The following is a 21675-nucleotide window of genomic DNA, read 5'->3' as shown; positions in this document are numbered from 1 at the left end:
AAGAAATAAGACAAAAAAACTGAAATGTGCATAACTATTTACCCTCCAAAAGTCAATACTTTGTAGAGCCACCTTTTGCAGCAATTACAGCTGCAAGTCTCTTGTGGCATGTCTCTTTAAACTTGGCACATCTAGTCACTGAGAATTTTGGCCATTCTTCAAAACTGCTCCTTCAAATTGGATGGGTTTAAATCATACCACAGATTCTCAATTGGATTGAGGTCTGGCCTTTGACTAGGCCATTCCAAGATATTTAGATGTTCCCCTTAAACCACTTGAGTGTTGCTTTAGCAGTATGCTTAGGGTCATTGTCCTGCTGGAAGGTGAACCTCAGTTCCAGTCTCAAATCTTTGGAAGACTGAAACAGGTTTCCCTCAAGAATTTCCCTGTATTTAGCTCCATCATTCCTTCAATTCTGACCAGTTTCCCAGTTCCTGCCAATGAAAAACATCCCCAAAGCATGATGCTGCCACCACCATGCTTGACAGTGGAGATGGTGTTCTCGGGGTGATGAAAGGTGTTGAGACATTTTTGTCTCATCTGACCAGAGTACCTTCTTCCATATGTTTGGGGAGTCTCCCACATGCCTTTTGGCAAACACCAAACATGTTTGCTTGTTTTTTGTCTTAAACAATGGCTTTTCCTGGCCACTCTTCTGTAAAGCCCAGCTCTGTGGAGTGTATAGCTTCAAGTGGTCCTATGGACAGACACTCCAATCTCCGCTGTGGAGCTTTGCAGCTCCTTCAGGGTTATCTTTGGTCTCTTTGTTGCCCCTCTGATTATTGACCTTGTTTCATTTTTTGAAATAAGTAATTTTTTTTAAATTTCACTTCACCAACTTGGACTATTTAGTGTATGTCCATTACATGAAATCCAAATAAAAATCCATTTAAATTACAGGTTGTAATGCAACAAAATGAAAAACGACAAGGGGGATTTATATTTTGCAAGGCACTGTATCTCTATACACTATTCAGCTTTATATTGTTCATTCTCAATGCCTACAGTCTTAGAAAATGTGTCCTTTTTTTAAAACATTATTGTGTCTACTTAGGGACGACACAACATGATTTGTGTAAATGTTTCAGAATATTTTGTGTCAATTCCTGCAATTAATGTGTAAAAGCTGAAAACCATACAACACACCCTAGATGTGTTAGATTGTCGACCAATCACATTGCAGATATGAAGATAAATTACATGTCTTTTTCTAGAATAATCCAATCAGTTAGATTTTTTTGCACCCGTTACTGAAATGGTTGTTCAAGTTTAAATGGTTTAGGTAATCTCCTTATAATGTTTCTAACCCTGGCTTTCATTCCATAACAATGGGAAGTAGGGGTGCTGAGGGTGCTGCTGCACCCCCTAAAATAAATAAAAATACAAAAAATAAAATAAAAAGTTATTCACAAAAGAAGTGCACTGGAACTTTACGACTCCTGTTTTAATGGACCAATATAGAGTACCACAGTATGAGTCATAATACCCATACAACTTTGCGGTAAAACAAGGAAATGGTTCCAATCGTTTTTCCACCATTAATTTTTCCCATAGGGGATTTTAGAAACACTTAAAATAAAAGCTTTGTTTCGTGTAGGCTAACCCTGGTGTGACGTTTTGATAACCATGTACATATCTCTAGGACAAAGTGACTTTTATCTGCCACCCTAGCGAGACAAAAATATTGCCGTATCTTGCAAAACAAGAAAAGTCTCAGCAAGCAAAATTACGTGAAAAAGATTTCTAAAATACGTATTTTCCAGAAATTGAAGTTAGGTTCAATTAAGGTTTTGAATGAAAGTTCGAAAATACGTCTTTTCCAGACGTTGAAATCAGGTTAATTTTCGGTTCTGAATCGAAGTTGAAAATATGTATTTTCCGGATGTTGAAATTATGTACATTTTCGGTTCTGAATGAAAGTTAAAAAGACGTCATTTATCTGTTTGGACCAAATCTGAACTAAACATAGACGTTTATGTTTGGGCCAAATCAAGGCTGGTCCAGACCGGAAAAAAAAAAGACTGCTAGTTTGAACAGGACCAAAAATAGACATCCAAAAGATGTTGATGTTGATTCCTGTGACTAATCAATTTGGCTGTTTAAGCTCTGAATATCAGCTACCCAGCTACTGTACATCAGAAGTTATCCTGAGCCTATTTGCAATGTGTTTACATTGCTGTTTACATGGTAATTTTTTTTCTCGCTGTGTCAGATCATCAACAATTGACGGAAATAAACTAGAAACCAATGATCATGAAAATTTATCCCACGGGGTGAAACTCCTGGAGAGCAGTTGTGAGTAGCCTGATTATCCATTAAATATTGACCATTTTACTTCGACGTATCCTGTTTTCAGGATATGTTGTTTCTTAACATGTCAGCAAATTTTTTGATTTGATTGGGTGCCATTTAGGTATAAGTCTATTTGAATGGCGCAAACTGTATGATGGGCTCCCGAGTGGCGCAGTGGTCTAATGCTTCGAACACACCGACAGCGTCATTGCATTTTGGTACACCAGAATTACATTCATTTCCAATGAAATGCTGCGTTTCCCTTGCAGCATTGAGTTGTCGAGGCAGTTGCAGTGCGTTCGGTGTGGTGCATACGTTGGATTTATCGAAAGTTTGCCTCAAACTGTATGCATAGACGGCTTGACAGAAATGGTAGCAGAAGGTGAATGTTGGTGAAGGTGAAACTTTTGTTGCATCCATATCCAGATGATACTACGTGCTATTTTGCGCAATGACGCTGTCGGTATGTTCGAAGCATAAGGCACTGCATCTCAGTGCAAGAGGCATCACTACAGTCCCTGGTTCGATTCCAGGCTTTATCAGATCTGGTCGTGATTGGGAGTCCCATAGGGAGGAGCACAATTGGACCAGTGTCGTCCAGGTTTGGCCGGGTAGGCCGTCATTGGTAAATAAGAATTTGTTCTTAACTGACTTGCCTAGTTAAATAAAGGTTAAATAAATAAATAAAACATGATGTAAAAAGTGTCTGTCTCATTACATTGTCATACATTTTATCTCCAGCCTGCTCGGCCAAGGAAACCCATTTCATGAAGCTCCCAACGAACAGTGCTTGTGCTGATGTTGCTTCCAGATGCAGTTTGGAACTCTGTAGTGAGTGTTACAGCCAATTTTTATGCTCTACACGCTTTAGCACTTCACACACACTTGTGCGGCCTACCACTTTGCGGCTGAGCCGTTGTTGATCCTAGACGTTTCCACTTCATAACAGCACATACAGTTGACTGGGCCAGCTCTAGCAGTGCAGAAATGTTACACGCTGACTTGTTGGAAAGGTGGCATCATATGACGGTGCCACGCTGAAAGTCACTGACCTCTTCATTAAGGCCATTCTACTACCAATGTTTGTCTCTGGAGATTGCATGGCCGTGTGCTCGATTTTATACACCTGTTAGCAACGGTGTGGCTAAAATAGCTGAATCCACCAATTTGAAGGGGTGTCCACATACCTTTGTGTATATATAGTGTATTAGTGGACAAATAAAGCCCTCTGCAGCTCGGGAAAGCTTTTGTTTTCTCTCACAAAAGTAGTGCACTGAAAGCCACGCCTGCACTAAGCTGCGCCTCCAATATAATTTGTGTGCCTTGTCTTTTCAAGTGAATTGTAGAGTTACCACAATAAATGTTCCCCCCCCCCCTACTTTCAGCCTCATGTTACCTGTAAACCATGAGATTCAGGACACTGTAGTATGTTTAACTCAGCCTCAAATAAGGCTTTATAAGATGTATTGTCATAAACAGTTTCATTTTAATGATACCATTTGCCTACGAATTCATTTAGTGATCGTCACAAGACTCTCATTAACATTCATTGTTGGTAACTTTACAATTCACTTGAAAAGGCAAGGCACACTGGCAAATTATATTGGAGGCATGGCTTAGTGCAGGCGTGGCTTTCTATTAGTTCTTTATGGCCACCCTTGACTGGAAGGGTTGCACCAGTTTAATTGGTCCATGGTAGATCTGCATTATATTGGCGGTGTGGCTTAGTGTGGGGGGGTGTATTTTTCAGTAAGTTATTTTTGGCCACCCATGAGTGGAAGTGTTTTATCAGTTTAAATGGTCTATGGTAGAAGTATGTTATTTCCTTGGTCAGGGAGGTGATCAAGAACCCAGTGGTCACTCTTACAGAGCTCCAGAGTTCCTCTGTGGAGATGGAAGAACCTTCCAGAAGAACAACCATCTCTGCAGCAGTCCACCAATCAGTGCTTTATGGTAGAGTGGCCAGACGGAAGTCACTCCTCAGTAAAAGGCACATGATAGCTCAGTTGCGGTTTACCAAAAGGCACCTAAAGGACTCTGAGAATATAAGAAAAAAGATTCTCTGGTCTGATGAAACTAAGATTGAGCTCTGTGGCCTGAATGCCAAGTGGCACGTCTGGAGGAAACCTGGCACCATCCCTACGGTGAAGCATGGTGGTGGCAGCATCATGCTGTGGGGACGTTTTTTAGCAGCAGAGACTGGGAGACTAGTCAGGATTGAGGGAAAGATGAACGGAGCAAAGTACAGAGAGATCCCTGATGGAATCCTGCTCCAGAGCACTCAGGACCTCAGACTGGGGCGAAGGTTCACCGTCCAACAGGACAATGACACTAAGCACACATCCAAGACAATGCAGGAGTGATATTGGGTCTCTGAATGTCCTTAAGTGGCCCAGCCAGAGCCCGAACACGATCGAACATCTCTGGAGAGACCTGAAAATAGTTGTCCAATGATTCTCCCCGTCCAACCTGACAGAGCTTGAGCGAATCTGCAGAGAAGAATGAGCGAAACTCTCCAAATACAGGTGTGCCAAGCTTGTAGGGCCATACCCAAGAAGACTCAAGGCTGTAATCGCTACCAAAGGTGCTTCAACAAAGTACTGAGTAAAGGGTCTGAATACTTATGTAAATGTGATATTTTAGTTGTTTATTTATAAAAAATTAGCAAACATTTCTAAAAACCTGTTTTTGCTTTGTCATTATGGGGTATTGTTTGTAGATGGATTAAAACATGCATTCTCCTCATCAATTTTAGAATAAGGCTGTAACATAACAAAATGTGGAAAAACTCAGGGGGTCTGAATACTTTCCGAATTTACGGTCTGTGTAAAAAACAACATGTTTTTACACCTCCGTGTGTACAGTTAGTGATGTCACGCTACTTTTAACATAATCATTGTGTTGAAAAATTTACACAACATGTTAAATGTGACAACACAGTGACTGTGTTAAAAGGAACACGTCGTCCCCAACTACAAAGAGACGTGTTAAAAAAAGAACACAACTTGTGGCGTTTTTAATACATCTGTTCGAAGAGAGTAGATGCATGTTGACTTCAGATCCACAATGTGATTGGTCAATTATTACATCTAGGGTGTGTTGTATGGTTTTCAGATTTTAACACATTAATTGCAGGAATTGACACAAAATGTGTTAAAATGTACACATCATGTTGTGCCAACACGGTGATTGTGTTAAAAGTAAAACATCTGGGATGACATGTTGTATTTCAAATAACTAAGAGTGTACTGTATCAATAACTGGTGGTCAAGTCGAATAATCTTTATTGCACTTTCAGATATGCAGGACTGCTATCATTTTTCATCTGAGCCTGTGTATACAGTACGTACGCCCCACTTAGGTTCTTAAATTTGCATAATTTGCTGAGGCTCTGAAAAGTATGGCCCTGGCTAAGAAAGGAAAAGCTAAACCTGGATTTCAAAAGTCTCAGACTCTTTATTCAAATCCCAAGGAGGAATAAGGGTCTCTTGACAGTGAAAATAATTAAGTACTTTCATGAAGATGATGATAATAATAGAAGACGGGTTTAGTTCAGAGAGAGGATCACTCTGTCTGCACACAAAGTGGTATCTTGTGATTTGAAGCAGTGGGGTCATAGGCGATTAAAACATGAGAGCGTTGCACTCAGGCGTTTAGGGGCTACCTTTTTCACCCTGATAATGCCCTCCTGTGTATTTTGGTCAGTGATGATGGTGAATATGTCCTGTCCGTCTCGGTCGACGATGCTATACTGCATCTCAGCATTCCGCCCCACGTCCGCATCGTTAGCCTTGATCCGACCTATGGCAGCTCCTACTTCAGCTGACTCCAGAGTGCTCAGACGAAATGTATCTGGGGAGATGAAGAAAAACTATGATTTAAAAAAAGAACAGAATAAGCACTGCCATTTTTTGTGCAATTTTCCTTGTGTGGGAATGTTTGGCTACGATATCATTAGTTGTGGGACTCCTTCAGAAAGGATTATTTCGTACAGATGGTTCTCTTTGGGACTATGATGCCAGTCCTAACCATAGGCTACATACAGTGCATAGAACAACATCTGCTATTCAATGGACATTAAAGGTTCAGTACAGTGGTAGGAAAAAGCGTATTGGTTATGTCTTAAAAACCTTATGCGACATTGACTGTAGACAGAGATCACAAGATATTGTTGATAGGCCTACAAGCTAGAAAAACCTTTGTTGACTTGGTTCAAACAGTGTTGTACAGTTATAAAGCACATACATGTACTGTACAGTACAGCATTGTGTAGCTAAATGAAAAACAGGTCAACAAGGAGAGCGGAATTGAGTCTTACGGTTGGCGAAGCGGGGTGGGCTGTCGTTCTCATCAGAGAGAGTAATGCTGACCGTGGTGGTTCCTGATAGTCCACCCATCTGGCCAGCCATGTCTTTAGCCTGGATCACAACCTGGTAGTTCTCTTTCGTCTCCCTGTCCATGTTGGGCAGGGCTGTCCTGATCGTACCTGAGTAAGAAAATAGACTACTATCAGTATATATAAGTACGACTGGTGTATGATTGGTCAGGTTTAACATGAGTTCAAAATAATTTACAAGGACAATATCTACTTAATTTAGAATGAACCATAATCTGTATTGCCAGTAATAAGTATGAGCGCAATATATTACTAATCTTGTTGAGTTATCAAATGAAGGTATCAAAAGCTGAACACCAATGTATACAGTTGAAGTCAGAAGTTTACATACAATTAGGTTGGAGTCATTAAAACATATTTTTCAACCACTCCACAAATTTCTTGTTAACAAACTATAGTTTTGGCAAGTCGGTTAGGACATCTACTTTGTGCATGACAAGTAATTTTTCCAACAATTGTCTACAGACAGAATATTTCACTGTATCAAAATTCCAGTGGGTCAGAAGTTTACATACACTAAGTTGACTGTGCCTTTAAACAGCTTGGAAAATTCCAGAAAATGATGTCATGGCTTTAGAAGCTTCTGATAGGCTAATTCACATAATTTGAGTCAATTGGATGTGTACCTGTGGATGTATTTCAAAGCCTACCTTCAAACTCAGTGCCTCTCTCTCATAGGAAAATCTAAAGAAATCAGCCAAGATCTCAGAAAAAAAATTGTAGACCTCCACAAGTCTGGTTAATCCTTTGGGAGCAATTTCCAAACGCCTGGAGGTACCACGTTCATCTGTACACAAACAATAGTATTCAAGTGTAAACACCATGGGACCACGCAGCCGTCATACCGCTCAGGAAGGAGACGCATTCTGTCTCCTAGAGATGAACGTACTTTGGTGAGAAATGTGCAAATCAATCCCAGAACAACAGCAAAGGACCTTGTGAAGATGCTGGAGGAAACAGGTACAAAAGTATCTATATCCACAGTTAAAACGAGTCCTATATCAACATAACCTGAAAGGCCGCTCAGCAAGGAAGAAGCCACTGCTCCAAAACCGCCATAAAAAAGCCAGACTACGGTTTGCAACTGTACATGCGGACAAAGATCATACTTTCTGGAGAAATGTCTCTGGTCTGATGAAACAAAAATAGAACTGTTTGGCCATAATGACCATCATTATGTTTGGAGAAAAAGGAGGAGGCTTTAAAGCCGAAGAACACCATCCCAAACATGAAGCACGGGGGTGGCAGCATCATGTTGTGGAGGTGCTTTGCTGCAGGAAGCACTGGTGCACTTCACAAAATAGATGGCATCAAGAGGTAGGAAAATTATGTTGATATATTGATGCAACATCTCAAGACATCAGTCAGGAAATTTAAGCTTGGTCATAAATGGGTCTTCCAAATGGACAATGACCCCAAGCATACTTCCAAAATTGTGTCAAAATGGCTTAAGGACAACAAAGTCAAGGTATTGGAGTGGCCATCACAAATCCCTGACCTCAATCCTATAGAAAATGTGTGGGCAGAACTGTGCGAACTGTGTGCGAGCAAGGAGGCCTACAAACCTGACTCAGTTACACCAGCTCTGTCAGGAGGAATGGGACAAAATTCACCCAATTTATTGTGGGAAGCTTGTGGAAGGCTACCCGAAACATCTGACCCAAGTTAAACAATTTAAAGGCAATGCTACCAAATACTAATTGAATGTATGTAAACTTCTGACCGACTGGGAATGTGATGAAAGAATTGAAAGTTGAAATAAATCATCCTATCAACAATTTTCTGACATTTCACATTCTTAAAATAAAGTGGTGATCCTAACTGACCTAAGACACTGAATTGTTACTAGGATTAAATGTCAGGAATTTTGAAAAACTGAGTTTAAATGTATTTGGCTAAGGTGTATGTAAACCTCCGACTTCAACTGTATTTACACCCCACCAACAGTTCACGGCAGACATTACCCCACAAATAAAATATCATTGCTTGATTCAGACAAGAGAAACCTTTGATTCACCTCAACTCACTTCTCATTCACACAAAAAACACTGCATACTGAGTGCTGCTGAGTCTTTTTTTGGAGAGAGATAATATGCACACAAGATACCTAATTTCAAGTGTTTGCGTGCCCGTTTTGCTTGTTGGGAATATCTTACCATTGTCTGAATCCACTGAGAAATAGGGTTGACCCTGTAGAATACTGTACACAAGCTTGGCACTGTTCCCATATGTCTGATCGTCAGCATCTGTCGCGGTGACTTGTATAACTGACGTGCCTGTGGAGGAGAAGATAGAGATAATGCACATATCCAATATAATGCACATAGTCATACATCCAAGATAAAGCACATAGCCATACAATTTCATTACACATGGAGCAATTATTAGGAATGCTCTAACATGCATATAATAGTCATTATAACCACAATGAAATTTGATGAGCTAATTTGAAATGTGATCCAGCTCAAAGGGAGGCAGGAGTTGAGGCATTGAAATTTATGTTGCACAGTTAACATTGCCCAGGGAATTATGCACAACGTTTCAGTATAGATATAGCAAACAAAAAGAATAATAATCCCAAAATAATCGAATAAAATAAAAGTGCAAGTTGCAATCAAATACGGTTCTTGAGAGCGATGCCATAGGGCCCTCGAACTCAAAGCCAGTTCCACTGCATTCTTTTTATTGTTCCCCTATAATCAGAGACTTATTTGGACCTGGGACACCATGTAAATGCAATTTTCAGGTAGAACAGTTAACCAGCAGGCTCTGGACCTCGTAGGGTATGAGTTGATTGCCCCTGCCATAAGGGAACCATTTTAGGGTCTCTGAAGAACCATAAATGGGATGGTTCTTTGAAGAACCATACAACAATCCAAAACCAGAGATGTTTTGGCCCTCCAGGATGAGAATTTAATACCTCTGCTGTAGGGTTTTAAGCCTTATTTGCATACTTCCCAAGGTGCCTTCTGTGGTTATTTTTGTTACCTGTACCACCCATGACTGTTTGCTAGTGACAGGGAGATGGTTATTAAATGCATGCATTTTCAGTCATGTGGCCTTCACCAAGTGAGAGTCTAAGTGAATAGATTGTCCTCAAAATGTAATTCTTTAAAGCTCATGAACAGTCAAAAGCATGTTTTTCATGAAGTTGGATGATATTTGAAGGAAACAAGATCAACGTATGGCAAATGAATGTTGCGTCTACATTGATCAGGTTTGATCATAAAGTTACTGTTACCATCCCCCATGTCAAACACTTGCAATTATTATTAAGGGGACAAGTTAACATTACCTTAACTCTCATTTTAATACACCAATGGTAACATGATATTCTGTTACATAATTTAAATAAGTTCAGCCTTGTATCCAACATTGGAAAAGGCGTGTTTGCAAAGGAGCGTGGTTTAAATAGCTAGATAACTACTCTACTGGTGCCAAAATGTTACTGTAGGGGTCAAGAATTATGATTAAAAGTTAACCATATTCATCTCTGGCGAAGATACTAACATGTTTCCCCTTTCATCTGTGTCTTCAGCCAGCATGAAACAAAAGGGGGGAGGGTCGTTCAAAACTCAGGTGGGGGGGGAGTATTTCTGTCTAATGGGGAACCTAACCCAACTCTCAAGTGGCTTTGCTCCTACACAGTCATGTGAAATCCATAGATTAAGGCCTAATTAATTTACTTCAATTGACTGGTTTTCTGATATGAACTGTAACTTAGTAAAATCTTTGAAATAGCTGCATATTGCTTTTACATTTTTGTTCAGTGTTGTTAGCTAGGGTTTGAAGTAGGTGTATCTACCTGTCAGTTATAAAATCACACACACACACACACACACAATGAGAAATTGAGATTGCGTGCTACTGATTGAACACAGACAAATACAAAATGTTCTTGTGCATGTGCAGCATCTCCCCTCCACGACCCCACACATGACTCAAGTTCACGGACAAAATAAACAAAATTTCAGACAAAATAAAAATGTATTGAAAGCATTGTTTACTAATTAAGCATTGTTTACTAGACAAGATAGAACGGCCAAAGGGGGCGGTGTTGCAATCTACTGCAAAGATTGCCTGCAGAGTTCTGTTTTACTATCCAGGTCTGTTCCCAAACAATTTGAACTTCTACTTTTAAAAATCCACCTCTCTAAAACAAGTCTCTCACCGTTGCTGCCTGCTATAGACCACCCTCTGCCCCCAGCTGTGCTCTGGACACCATATGTGAACTGATTGCCCCCCATCTATCTTCAGAGCTCGTGCTGCTAGGCGACCTAAATTGGAACATGCTTAACACCTCAGCCATCCTACAATCTAAGCTTGATGCCCTCAATCTCACACAAATTATCAATGAACCTACCAGGTACCACCCCAATTCCGTAAACACGGGTACCCTCATAGATATCATCCTAACCAACTTGCCCTCCAAATACACCTCTGCTGTTTTCAACCAAGATCTCAGCGATCACTGCCTCATTGCCTGCATCCGTAATGGGTCAGCGGTCAAACGACCTCCACTCATCACTGTCAAATGCTCCCTGAAACACTTCAGCGAGCAGGCCTTTCTAATCGACCTGGCCGAGGTATCCTGGAAGGATATTGATCTTATCCCGTCAGTAGAGGATGCCTGGATATTTTTTTTAAATGCCTTCCTCACCATCTTGAATAAGCATGCCCCATTCAAGAAATTTAGAACCAGGAACAGATATAGCCCTTGGTTCTCTCCTGACCTGACTGCCCTTAACCAACAGAAAAACATCCTATGGCGTTCTGCATTAGCATCGAACAGCCCCCGTGATATGCAACTTTTCAGGGAAGCTAGGAACCAATATACACAGGCAGTTAGAAAAGCCAAGGCTAGCTTTTTCAAGCAGAAATTTGCTTCCTGCAACACAAACTCAAAAAAGTTCTGGGACACTGTAAAGTCCATGGAGAATAAGAACACCTCCTCCCAGCTTCCAACTGCACTGAAGATAGGAAACACTGTCACCACCGACAAATCCACTATAATTGAGAATTTCAATAAGCATTTTTCTACGGCTGGTCATGCTTTCCACCTGGCTACCCCTACCCCGGTCAACAGCACTGCACCCCCCACAGCAACTCGCCCAAGCCTTCCCCATTTCTCTTTCTCCCAAATACAGTCAGCTGATGTTCTGAAAGAGCTGCAAAATCTGGACCCTTACAAATCAGCCGGGCTAGATAATCTGGACCCTTTCTTTCTAAAACTATCTGCTGAAATTGTTGCCACCCCTATTACTAGCCTTTTCAACCTCTCTTTCGTGTCGTCTGAGATTCCCAAAGATTGGAAAGCAGCTGCGGTTATCCCCCTCTTCAAAGGGGGGGACACTCTTGACCCAAACAGCTACAGACCCATATCTATCCTACCCTGCCTTTCTAAGGTCTTCGAAAGCCAAGTTAACAAACAGATTACCGACCATTTCGAATCCCACCATACCTTCTCCGCTATGCAATCTGGTTTCAGAGCTGGTCATGGGTGCACCTCAGCCACGCTCAAGGTCATAAACGATATCTTAACCGCCATCGATAGGAAACAATACTGTGCAGCCGTATTCATTGACCTGGCCAAGGCTTTTGACTCTGTCAATCACCACATCCTCATCGGCAGACTCGACAGCCTTGGTTTCTCTAATGATTGCCTCGCCTGGTTCACCAACTACTTCTCTGATCGAGTTCAGTGTGTCAAATCGGAGGGTCTGTTGTCCGGGCCTCTGGCAGTCTCTATGGGGGTGCCACAGGGTTCAATTCTTGGACCGACTCTCTTCTCTGTATACATCAATGATGTCGCTCTTGCTGCTGGTGAGTCTCTGATCCACCTCTACGCAGACGACACTATTCTGTATACTTCTGGCTCTTCTTTTGACACTGTGTTAACAACCCTCCAGGCGAGCTTCAATGCCATACAACTCTCCTTCCGTGGCCTCCAATTGCTCTTAAATACAAGTAAAACTAAATGCATGCTCTTCAACCGATCGCTGCCTGCACCTGCCCGCCTGTCCAACATCACTACTCTAGACGGCTTTGACTTAGAATATGTGGACAACTACAAATACCTAGGTGTCTGGTTAGACTGTAAACTCTCCTTCCAGACTCACATCAAACATCTCCAATCCAAAGTTAAATCTAGAATTGGCTTCCTATTCCGCAACAAAGCATCCTTCACTCATGCTGCCAAACATACCCTTGTAAAACTGACCATCCTACCAATCCTCGACTTCGGTGATGTCATTTACAAAATAGCCTCCAATACCCTACTCAATAAATTGGATGCAGTCTATCACAGTGCCATCCGTTTTGTCACCAAAGCCCCTTACACTACCCACCACTGCGACCTGTACACTCTCGTTGGCTGGCCCTCGCTTCATACTCGTCGCCAAACCCACTGGCTCCAGGTCATCTACAAGACCCTGCTAGGTAAAGTCCCCCCTTATCTCAGCTCGCTGGTCACCATAGCAGCACCTACCTGTAGCACGCGCTCCAGCAGGTATATCTCTCTGGTCACCCCCAAAACCAATTCTTCCTTTGGCCGCCTCTCATTCCAGTTCTCTGCTGCCAATGACTGGAACGAACTACAAAAATCTCTGAAATTGGAAACACTTATCTCCCTCACTAGCTTTAAGCACCAGCTGTCAGAGCAGATCATAGATTACTGCACCTGTACATAGCCTATCTATAATTTAGCCCAAACAACTACCTCTTTACCTACTGTATTCATTTATTTATTTTTGCTCCTTTGCACCCCATTATTTCTATCTCTACTTTGCACTTTCTTCCACTGCAAACCAACCATTCCAGTGTTTATTTTACTTGCTATATTGTATTTACTTCGCCACCATGGCCTTTTTATATTTTTATTTATTTTTATATATATTTTGTTTGCCTTCACCTCCCTTATCTCACCTCACTTGCTCACATTGTATATAGACTTATTTTTTCACTGTATTATTGACTGTATGTTTGTTCTACTCCATGTGTAACTATGTGTTGTTGTATGTATCGAACTGCTTTGCTTTATCTTGGCCAGGTCGCAATTGTAAATGAGAACGTGTTCTCAATTTGCCTACCTGGTTAAATAAAGGTGAAATAAAAATTAAAAAAAAAAAAAAAAATGGGGAATGCAGTCAGAGGCTATACAAGTGGTTCAGATTACAGTCACCCCAGTTCTCTCTTTGCTGAAGCCGAATGTGCACGTTTCAGTGCCCAACAGGTCGTAGATCGGATTTTTTTCAGATGTCCAGGAGGAACAAGAGAACAATGATTTTTGAAGAGGAGGTGGTATCTGAAGAAGATGGGAAAGAATACAACCCAGAGCACGATTCATCATCTTCAGATGATGAAGAAATCCCCCAAGCTGAATGAGAGACATTTTTGTCAAAGAACAGCAAAATATCATGATCCTTGTCACCATATGACAACCAGGGCAGGATGGCAGCACAAAATGTCATACGGGTGACCCCAGGGCCCACAAGACATGCAGGAGCCCATGCCCAGGACATCGCCTCAACATTATACATATTCATCACACCAGGCATTGAAAAAATCATCCTGGAGATTACAAATTTGGAGGGTTTCTGTAAATATGGAGACAACAGGAAAAGGATGGATGAGATTGACCTGCGTGCCTACATAGGGCTGCTAATCTTAGTGGGTGTGTTTAGGTCCTGAAGCGAGGCTACATGCAGTCTCTGGGATGCAGAGAGTGGAAGGGTGATTTTCCGTGCCACGATGCCACTGAAAGTCTTTCACACTTTGTCAAGAAAGCTACGACTTGATAACCATGAGTCAAGACGTGTGAGAGAAACTGGCGGCCACAAGAGTGGTCTGGGAGAAGTGGGTGGAGCGTCTGCCATACCTCTACAACCCTGGATGAGCAACTGGTTCCATTCAGAGGTACATTTTTATTTTCAAATCAAAATCAAATCAAATTTTATTTGTCACATACACTTGGTTAGCAGACGTTAATGCGAGTGTAGCGAAATGCTTGTGCTTCTAGTTCCGACAATGCAGTAATAACCAACGAGTAATCTAATCTATTTTCATATCTATTATGTAAGTGATTTTCACTGTGAATTTTATTATGTATTGCTGTAATATCATTGATTTATGTGATTGTTTTCTGGTACACTAATAGTAATTACTGATAGTAATCTCTTTTGTCAAAAGGTCGCTGTCCTTTCCGGCAGTATATGTCCAGCAAGCCAGCAAAGTATGACATCAAGATATGGGTGGCCTGTGACGTACAATCCAGCTACGCTTGGAAGATGCAAGTCTACACATGGAAGAACCAGGGGATACGGGTTGTGCTTAATGTGACAGATGGACTGAGGGAGCACAATGTCACGTGTGACAATTTCTTCACCTCTTATGAACTCAGCCAGCAGCTCCTGAAGAGGAAGATCAACATGGTTGGTACAGTAAGAAAGAACAAGCCTGAGCTCCCCCCTGCACTCCTCGCAACAAGGGGGAGAGAGGCCTTCTCCCTCACCACCACTAGTTTATTACCTCCCAAAGAGGAACAATAATGTGGTCCTCCTGAGCACACTGCACAAAACGGCTGAGATCAATGATCATGAGGACAGGAAGCCAGCCATCATCCTGGACTACAACCACATCAAAAGAGGCGTGAACAACCTGGACAAGATGATTGGAACTTACTGCAGGAGAATGCAGGAGGATGACTGCCCGCTGGCCCCTGGTCATCTTCCATAATATCATTGATGTGTCCTCATACAATGCCTTTGTGATATGGAATAAGATCAACCCTACCTGGATGCCTGATAAGCGGAACAAGAGGAGGGTGTTCCTGGAGCAGCTGAGAAAGGCATCTGTAACCCCACACATTCAAAGGATGGAGCGCCTCCCCCATACAGCAGCCTTTGCAGGGCTTGTGAAGCTATTCAGGGGGCTGAATCTTGTCCTGATCCACCTGAGGCTGCAGCTGGGGCAGGCAAGAGGAGGAGATGACAATTTTGCCCCCCAAAGAAGGACTGTAAAACAAATACTATGTGCTGCACATGTGCGAAATACATCTGCAAAGGCCATGCATACACACTTGCATACTGTCCTGTATGTGCTAATTAGAGTCGATTGATTTATGTTCTTCACATTTTTGATTTGCATCTATTATCTTATTTTCTTCTTATTTAGTGTTGTTGTTTATACATCTTGTGGGTGGGGGCAATGGTTTAAAAAATGGGAGAAGACTGGAATTTTGTAGTTGAATTCCTTATTGTACAGTATATAAGAATATCACTATTTTGCCAAAAAAGTTCAAGACTGTTATTGTTTTCCTTCAATAAAATGCATTCAAAACTACTTTCTGCACATTTATGCTACTGTCTTAGGCTATACAAGTGCTATCTCTTGCAAAAAAAATATGTTTTCACCTATGCAGTACCTTTAGAAATAATAATAATAATAAACCTCTGGAGAGACCGGGTCAGTAACTAATACTCTTAGTAAAATTATTTATCTTCAACTTGCCATCTGTGGATTCTATTCGATTAAATAGATTACAATTGTATGTTAAACATCACAGCATAGTTGAAAGATATGTGTTGCATAGAAATCAGAAGAGGGTGGCCAGCAGAGATAGGTGGGATGGACTGAGGGAAGCTGAGGGTTGGGATGGTGAATTGGAGACAAATGAGAGTGGAGTTGCTGGGCGCGGGATAGAATGACGGTCAAAGACAAAAGTCAAAAAATGAAGTCAAAATAAAACACAACAAAAAGTATGTTTGAATGACACTGAGGGGCAGTGTTGTTACAGCTAATGCCTGTTTTCCTGAGGCTGATGCCACACAGCTGTTTGTACACATGCATATACACACACTCTCATTCAAATGCACACACGTGCACATACATGGACACAAACACACATGTAAATAGTACCATACATGCACTCAAACATATTCAGTTGGCCTTGCTGTTAGGATTTTTGTTGCATTGCTGTTTTCTGTTTTCCTTTGTCTTTCTCTTTTTTCTCTTTTGTTAATTTTGTTGGTGCATGGGGGGGATAGTGGTGAAACTTACGCACTCCAAAAACTATGCCTAGAGTTTCTCGTTCTAGTTTCTCGTTCACTGCATAATTAATTTTAGCTTTGTTCAATGTCCTTGATGCGAAAATGATAGGCTTCTCTTCACTGGAAGGCATGGGACACAACTCCTCCCACACCATAGGGACTAGCATCCCAAGCTATTTGGATGGGCAATGACGGGTCAAAGTTTTTTCCGTGCAGATTTCCGGAGTGTCTTCTTGGTTTTCATGAACGCTACCTCACATTGTTTTGTCCATTTCCATGTTTTTCCCTGACAAAGCAACTGATGCAGAAGCTTCAGCTTCATTGCTAAGCTTGGGAGAAAGTGTCCATAGTTATTCAGTAACCCCAGGAAGAATGTAGTTGGCTCATGTTCTGAGGAGCTGGGGCGTCCAAGATAGCCTTGACCTTGGACAAAGCCTTGTGAAAGCCTGTAGCGTCGATGACGTGTCCAAGGTATTGAACCAAGGATTGGAAGAATGCACATTTCTCCTTACAAACTCGCAGTCCATAGTCCTTCAATCTCTGTAATGTTGCATCCAAGTTCTGGAGATGATCCTTTGTCGTTCCTTTCCAGTAACAAGGATGCCAACCAGGTGGCGTTGGTCTTCAGGCAATCCACTCAGGATCTGGTCCATCTCCTTTTGGAACAGCGCCAGTGCTCTTGTGTTTCCGAACGGTAGACGACAATACCTGAAGAGCACATTTTGCGTCAGAACAGTCAGCAGCTCTTTTAACATTTCTTCCACGTGCATCTGCAAGTAGGCTTGGTAGTGGTTTATTTTGCTTTTGACTGCCGGCTAAATTGAAATGTGGTAGCAGATACTGTTCAGCGGACAACATCGGGTTAACTGTGACTTTAAAAAGTCTCCACATATCCTGATTCCACCATCCTTGTTAAGGACTGGTACGATAGGTGTCGCCCGTTCACTCACACTGACCAGCTCCGGGACTTTGTTTTTGACTAGAGCAGGGAATGTCAACTAGATTCAGCTGTGGGAAGAAAAACATTTCTTGAGCGGATGGTCAGGGGGCTTGAACATTATAAGACATTTGTCGATGTCAAATTGACCGAAAGAAGCCCAAACAGATAAAATATTTGACTAAAACATAATGATTTCAAAAGTTGCCTAATTTGTATACAATCATGTCTATCTTATGTGTGGGAATACTGGGTAACAGAATATCATCATTAAAATCACATGGAGGTGATTTCCTGGTGTTTTTACAGTTTTTTATGTCCAACAATATTTTAAGAAAAATATGCAGTATATATATTTTTTTTGCTCAGAAAATTTGGGGGGGGCCAAATAAAACCCTGCCTGCTGGGCGCCAGTTGGGGAACCCTGGACTAGAGCGTCCAAGTCAGCCTCAATTTTTGGTCTGATAGCATAAGGTACCGGTCGTGTTTTCAGAAACTTTGGTTTGTTGTTTCACTCTAATATATTTCATGAAACCCAGCTCTCCATTAAATATTTCTCCATGTTTCTTTAAGATAGGCCTGTGTCTCCATGTGTCATTGTATGCACTGATGGCCAGTCCAGCATGATTTCCTCCAACCACGAACATCCCAGTAGTGATGGACAGTTTCCTTTCACGAAATAGACTGGCATTTTTTCAGTTTGTCCCTTTATCTGAACTGTGACATCAGTGATGCCTCTCATGGCGATAGATTCACCAGTGTAAGACTTTAATATGATGTGTGCTGGCTGAAGTGGGAGGTGTTCCAGTGTCTTTTTGTCAAACTGTCTGACACAAGAGATACAGCTGCCCGTGTCAATCTCTATATACACCGGCTGCCCCTCTAGCAAGGGAGAGACATAGTAGCCGTGCCGCCCCCCAGCAACAGTCAGTATATTCAGTGTGACTTCCTCGTCTGATTGGTCACTTGCTCAACAGCCTAAACATGTCTGTTTTTCTTGTGTTGGAATGTCTCTTTCTTGTTTTCAGTCTTACATGTTTTCTCTGAGCTCTTTTTGTATCTGCAGGCTCGTTCGACAAGGTCCTTTTTTACCACAGGCTCATCAATCTATGTCCTTACGCCAGCACGTAGACGCCTGATATCCTACTTTGACACAGTGGAAGCATGTGCCTTGATTTCCCTCTCCTGATTTTCAGTTGCAACTTGGTGCACATTTCCTGATGAATCCAACTGCTGAGCCTCTTTTGCAGCTATTTCCATGGACACACTGACTGTAATAGCTTTTGCAAGGGTCCGATTACTTTCAGTCAGTAGTCTCTTGTGTAGCTTCATGCCTTAGCTCACATACTAGTCTGTCTCTAATGCTGTCATATAGAACATCAAACTCACAGTGCACTGATAGTTTATTTAATGCAGCAGCAAACATGTGTCTCTGATTCTCCCTATTCCTGACTTGTTCTGTGGAACCCTTCAGCAATAACTAGTGATTTGGTGAAAATGGTCCTTCCAGTATTTCCACAATATCCCCACACGTTGTATTACCTTGCCTGTAGCAGACTGCGGAGTAAATTACATTTCTTTGGCGCCATAATATTAAATAATTTAGGCACAATTTTGTCCTCATCAATGTAATATGCAAGAACAAAATATTCAAACTGTTCTGTACGTGAGCTCCATGGTTCAATACTTTCATCAAATGTTTCCAGCAATTCCAGCCACAATTTCATCAATGTTTTCAAACATTCCAGCAATTCCAGCCACAATTCCAGTCACAGTTAACCTCAACATCCTCTCTCTGGAATCGGTTAATGATTCCATCATTATGTGAACACGATAGAGGACGATTATTTGCCATATTGGCAAATAGGTTTTTATTTAACTTGCAATTACACATTCTATTAATTTGTGGGCTCATAATTGGAAATGTATTCCAGTTTGCCCGTTTGCCTTTTTAAGGCTTTGTTTGTATTTGTGCCTACTGGTTAATCTATATTATCTTAATTAAGTTCAGTGCAATGAGGCAAAACCTTCACTAAAGATTCAACCTTCCACTATTACATATGCAAATTATGGTGTCAATTACATGATTTGATTTCCAGTTCATTATCTCTGCCTTTGTTAACTAAGTTTAAAAAATAAGTGTCATTCACATTTCTTAATGGAAATACAGCATCACAAAAGGACCAACTCAGACAAAGCAGTTGTTTTTAACTCACCTACATCTGACATCTCTGGGACACTGGCAAAATAGATGTCTTTTGAGAACTTTGGCTCATTGTCGTTGATGTCGTGGATCTTGATGTTAAATTCAGTATCAGCCTCCAGTGTCTTGTTGGTCCTCTTGTCCACCACCTTAGCGTGGAGTGTGTATATGGCCCTCTCCTCCCTGTCCAACCGCTTAGTGGCGTGAATGTCACCTGAGTTCTCGTCAATTAGAAACAAGCTCCCCACCCCGTCGCCAGTTAGAATGTACTTCACGTTACCTTCCCCTCGGTCCATATTGGAATGCAGCTGTGGATAGAAAGAAGGGAGAAACCACGTGAGAGATTTCTTTTGAGATGGAGAAAGCATTCAGAGTCAGTCAGGAAATTTGAAATGTACAAAAATAGCAAGTACAGTTGGCAGGTTTATGTAAATAACAGATTCAACACGAAATTCAACATTACATCTTTACATCTGCGTTGGATTAGTCTCTCTGGACAGATATTCATATACAGCCAAGCTAGCTATAACATAATAATAATAATAATATATGCCATTTAGCAACTATCTTGAGATGTTGATTATTGCTCACTATATTGGCCTTGGATACATTAAATTCACAGACATTTGATTTCAGAGTTTATATACTCTTGGCTGACGATTACCATCCCTCACAATTTATTTACTTAATTTGAGAAATGGAAAAACAAGAATGCTAGCACAAGCATGCTAGCTTAGAGACTGATCTAAAGGCAATGGTTCTTGTTTGGATCTTATATGGTTCTTGTATGGACCGTATATTACACCTGTTTTAATTAAAAAACAAGGGATATCCTTGTCTCATCGCGCACTAGTGACTCTCGTGGCGGGCCGGGTGCAGTGCACGCTGACCAGGTCGCTAGGTGTACGGTGTTTCCTCTGACACATTGGTGTGGCTGTCTTCTAGGTTGGATGTGCGTTGTGTCAAGAAGCAGTGAGGCTTGGTTGGGTTGTGTTTCGGAGGACGCGTGGCTCTCGACGTTCACCTCTCCCGAGTCCGTACGGGAGTTGCAGCGATGAGACAAGACAGTAACTACTACCAATTGGATACCACGAAATTGGGGAGAAAAAGGGGGTAAAATAATAAAAAATAATTTTAAAAACATGAAGACCGGCTAGTGGAGAGACTGCTCTGTTTGGCACAGAACATCCATCTTGAATCTTGCATTCCAACAGATACTTAGCAAAGTGAGTGTGTACTTAAAGCTTGACCCTCAAATTCATTGCAATGCTTCTTATCCTAAATGTAACTTGCACCTGAAGTGGCCACGCAGGGCGTGCCCTGTCTGATCGAAATAATCATATTCTGTGGGTAATTTTAAACGAGTTCTGTATTTCATGTTACAACACCCACATCAATATACTCCCACATAAAAATTGGTATAGTATATACTAGACTATGGTATAAATACTATACTATTCACTCCAGTGTATTTGCAGACTTTAGTATTTACATTTAATATACCATAGTATTTACAGTTAACTATAGAATGAATACTGTAGTATACTGGAGTGTTTTTGCAGACAATACTGTAGTGTTTACTAATAATGTTTTTGCTATATTATCTTTGACAAAGAAGTGCAAGCTTCCTCCTAGAGGAATATTCAAAGACCATATTTTCCATAATCTGTAGCCAGCTCACAATAGGGTCTATTCAAGTAATTCAGCATTTCTGCTCTTTTCTATAATGTGTAGTGTACACAATATATGGTCAACTTGGCATGTAGATTTCTTACTTATGGATGGCACAAATTGGGATATG

General features: G+C 41.3%; 1 protein-coding gene across 1 annotated transcript in view; it reads right to left on the bottom strand.

The window, feature by feature from the left end:
* LOC120027972 (cadherin-10-like) overlaps window positions 1-21675 on the bottom strand; it is a 56208-nt gene that overhangs the window by 17444 nt on the left and 17089 nt on the right. Inside the window, exons 2-4 of the mRNA XM_038973069.1 lie at window positions 19888-20182; window positions 6611-6778; window positions 5957-6144 (exon numbers count right to left, since the gene is read on the bottom strand). Of these exons, the coding sequence (XP_038828997.1) occupies window positions 5957-6144; window positions 6611-6778; window positions 19888-20182 (651 nt within the window). The remainder of the gene's footprint in view (window positions 1-5956; window positions 6145-6610; window positions 6779-19887; window positions 20183-21675) is intronic.

This window comes from Salvelinus namaycush, chromosome 33 (assembly GCF_016432855.1).
Source record: "Salvelinus namaycush isolate Seneca chromosome 33, SaNama_1.0, whole genome shotgun sequence".
Classification (NCBI taxonomy): Eukaryota; Metazoa; Chordata; class Actinopteri; order Salmoniformes; family Salmonidae; genus Salvelinus; species Salvelinus namaycush.
Note: the sequence above shows the minus strand (reverse complement) of the source record. Positions and strands in the feature narration are given on the sequence as shown.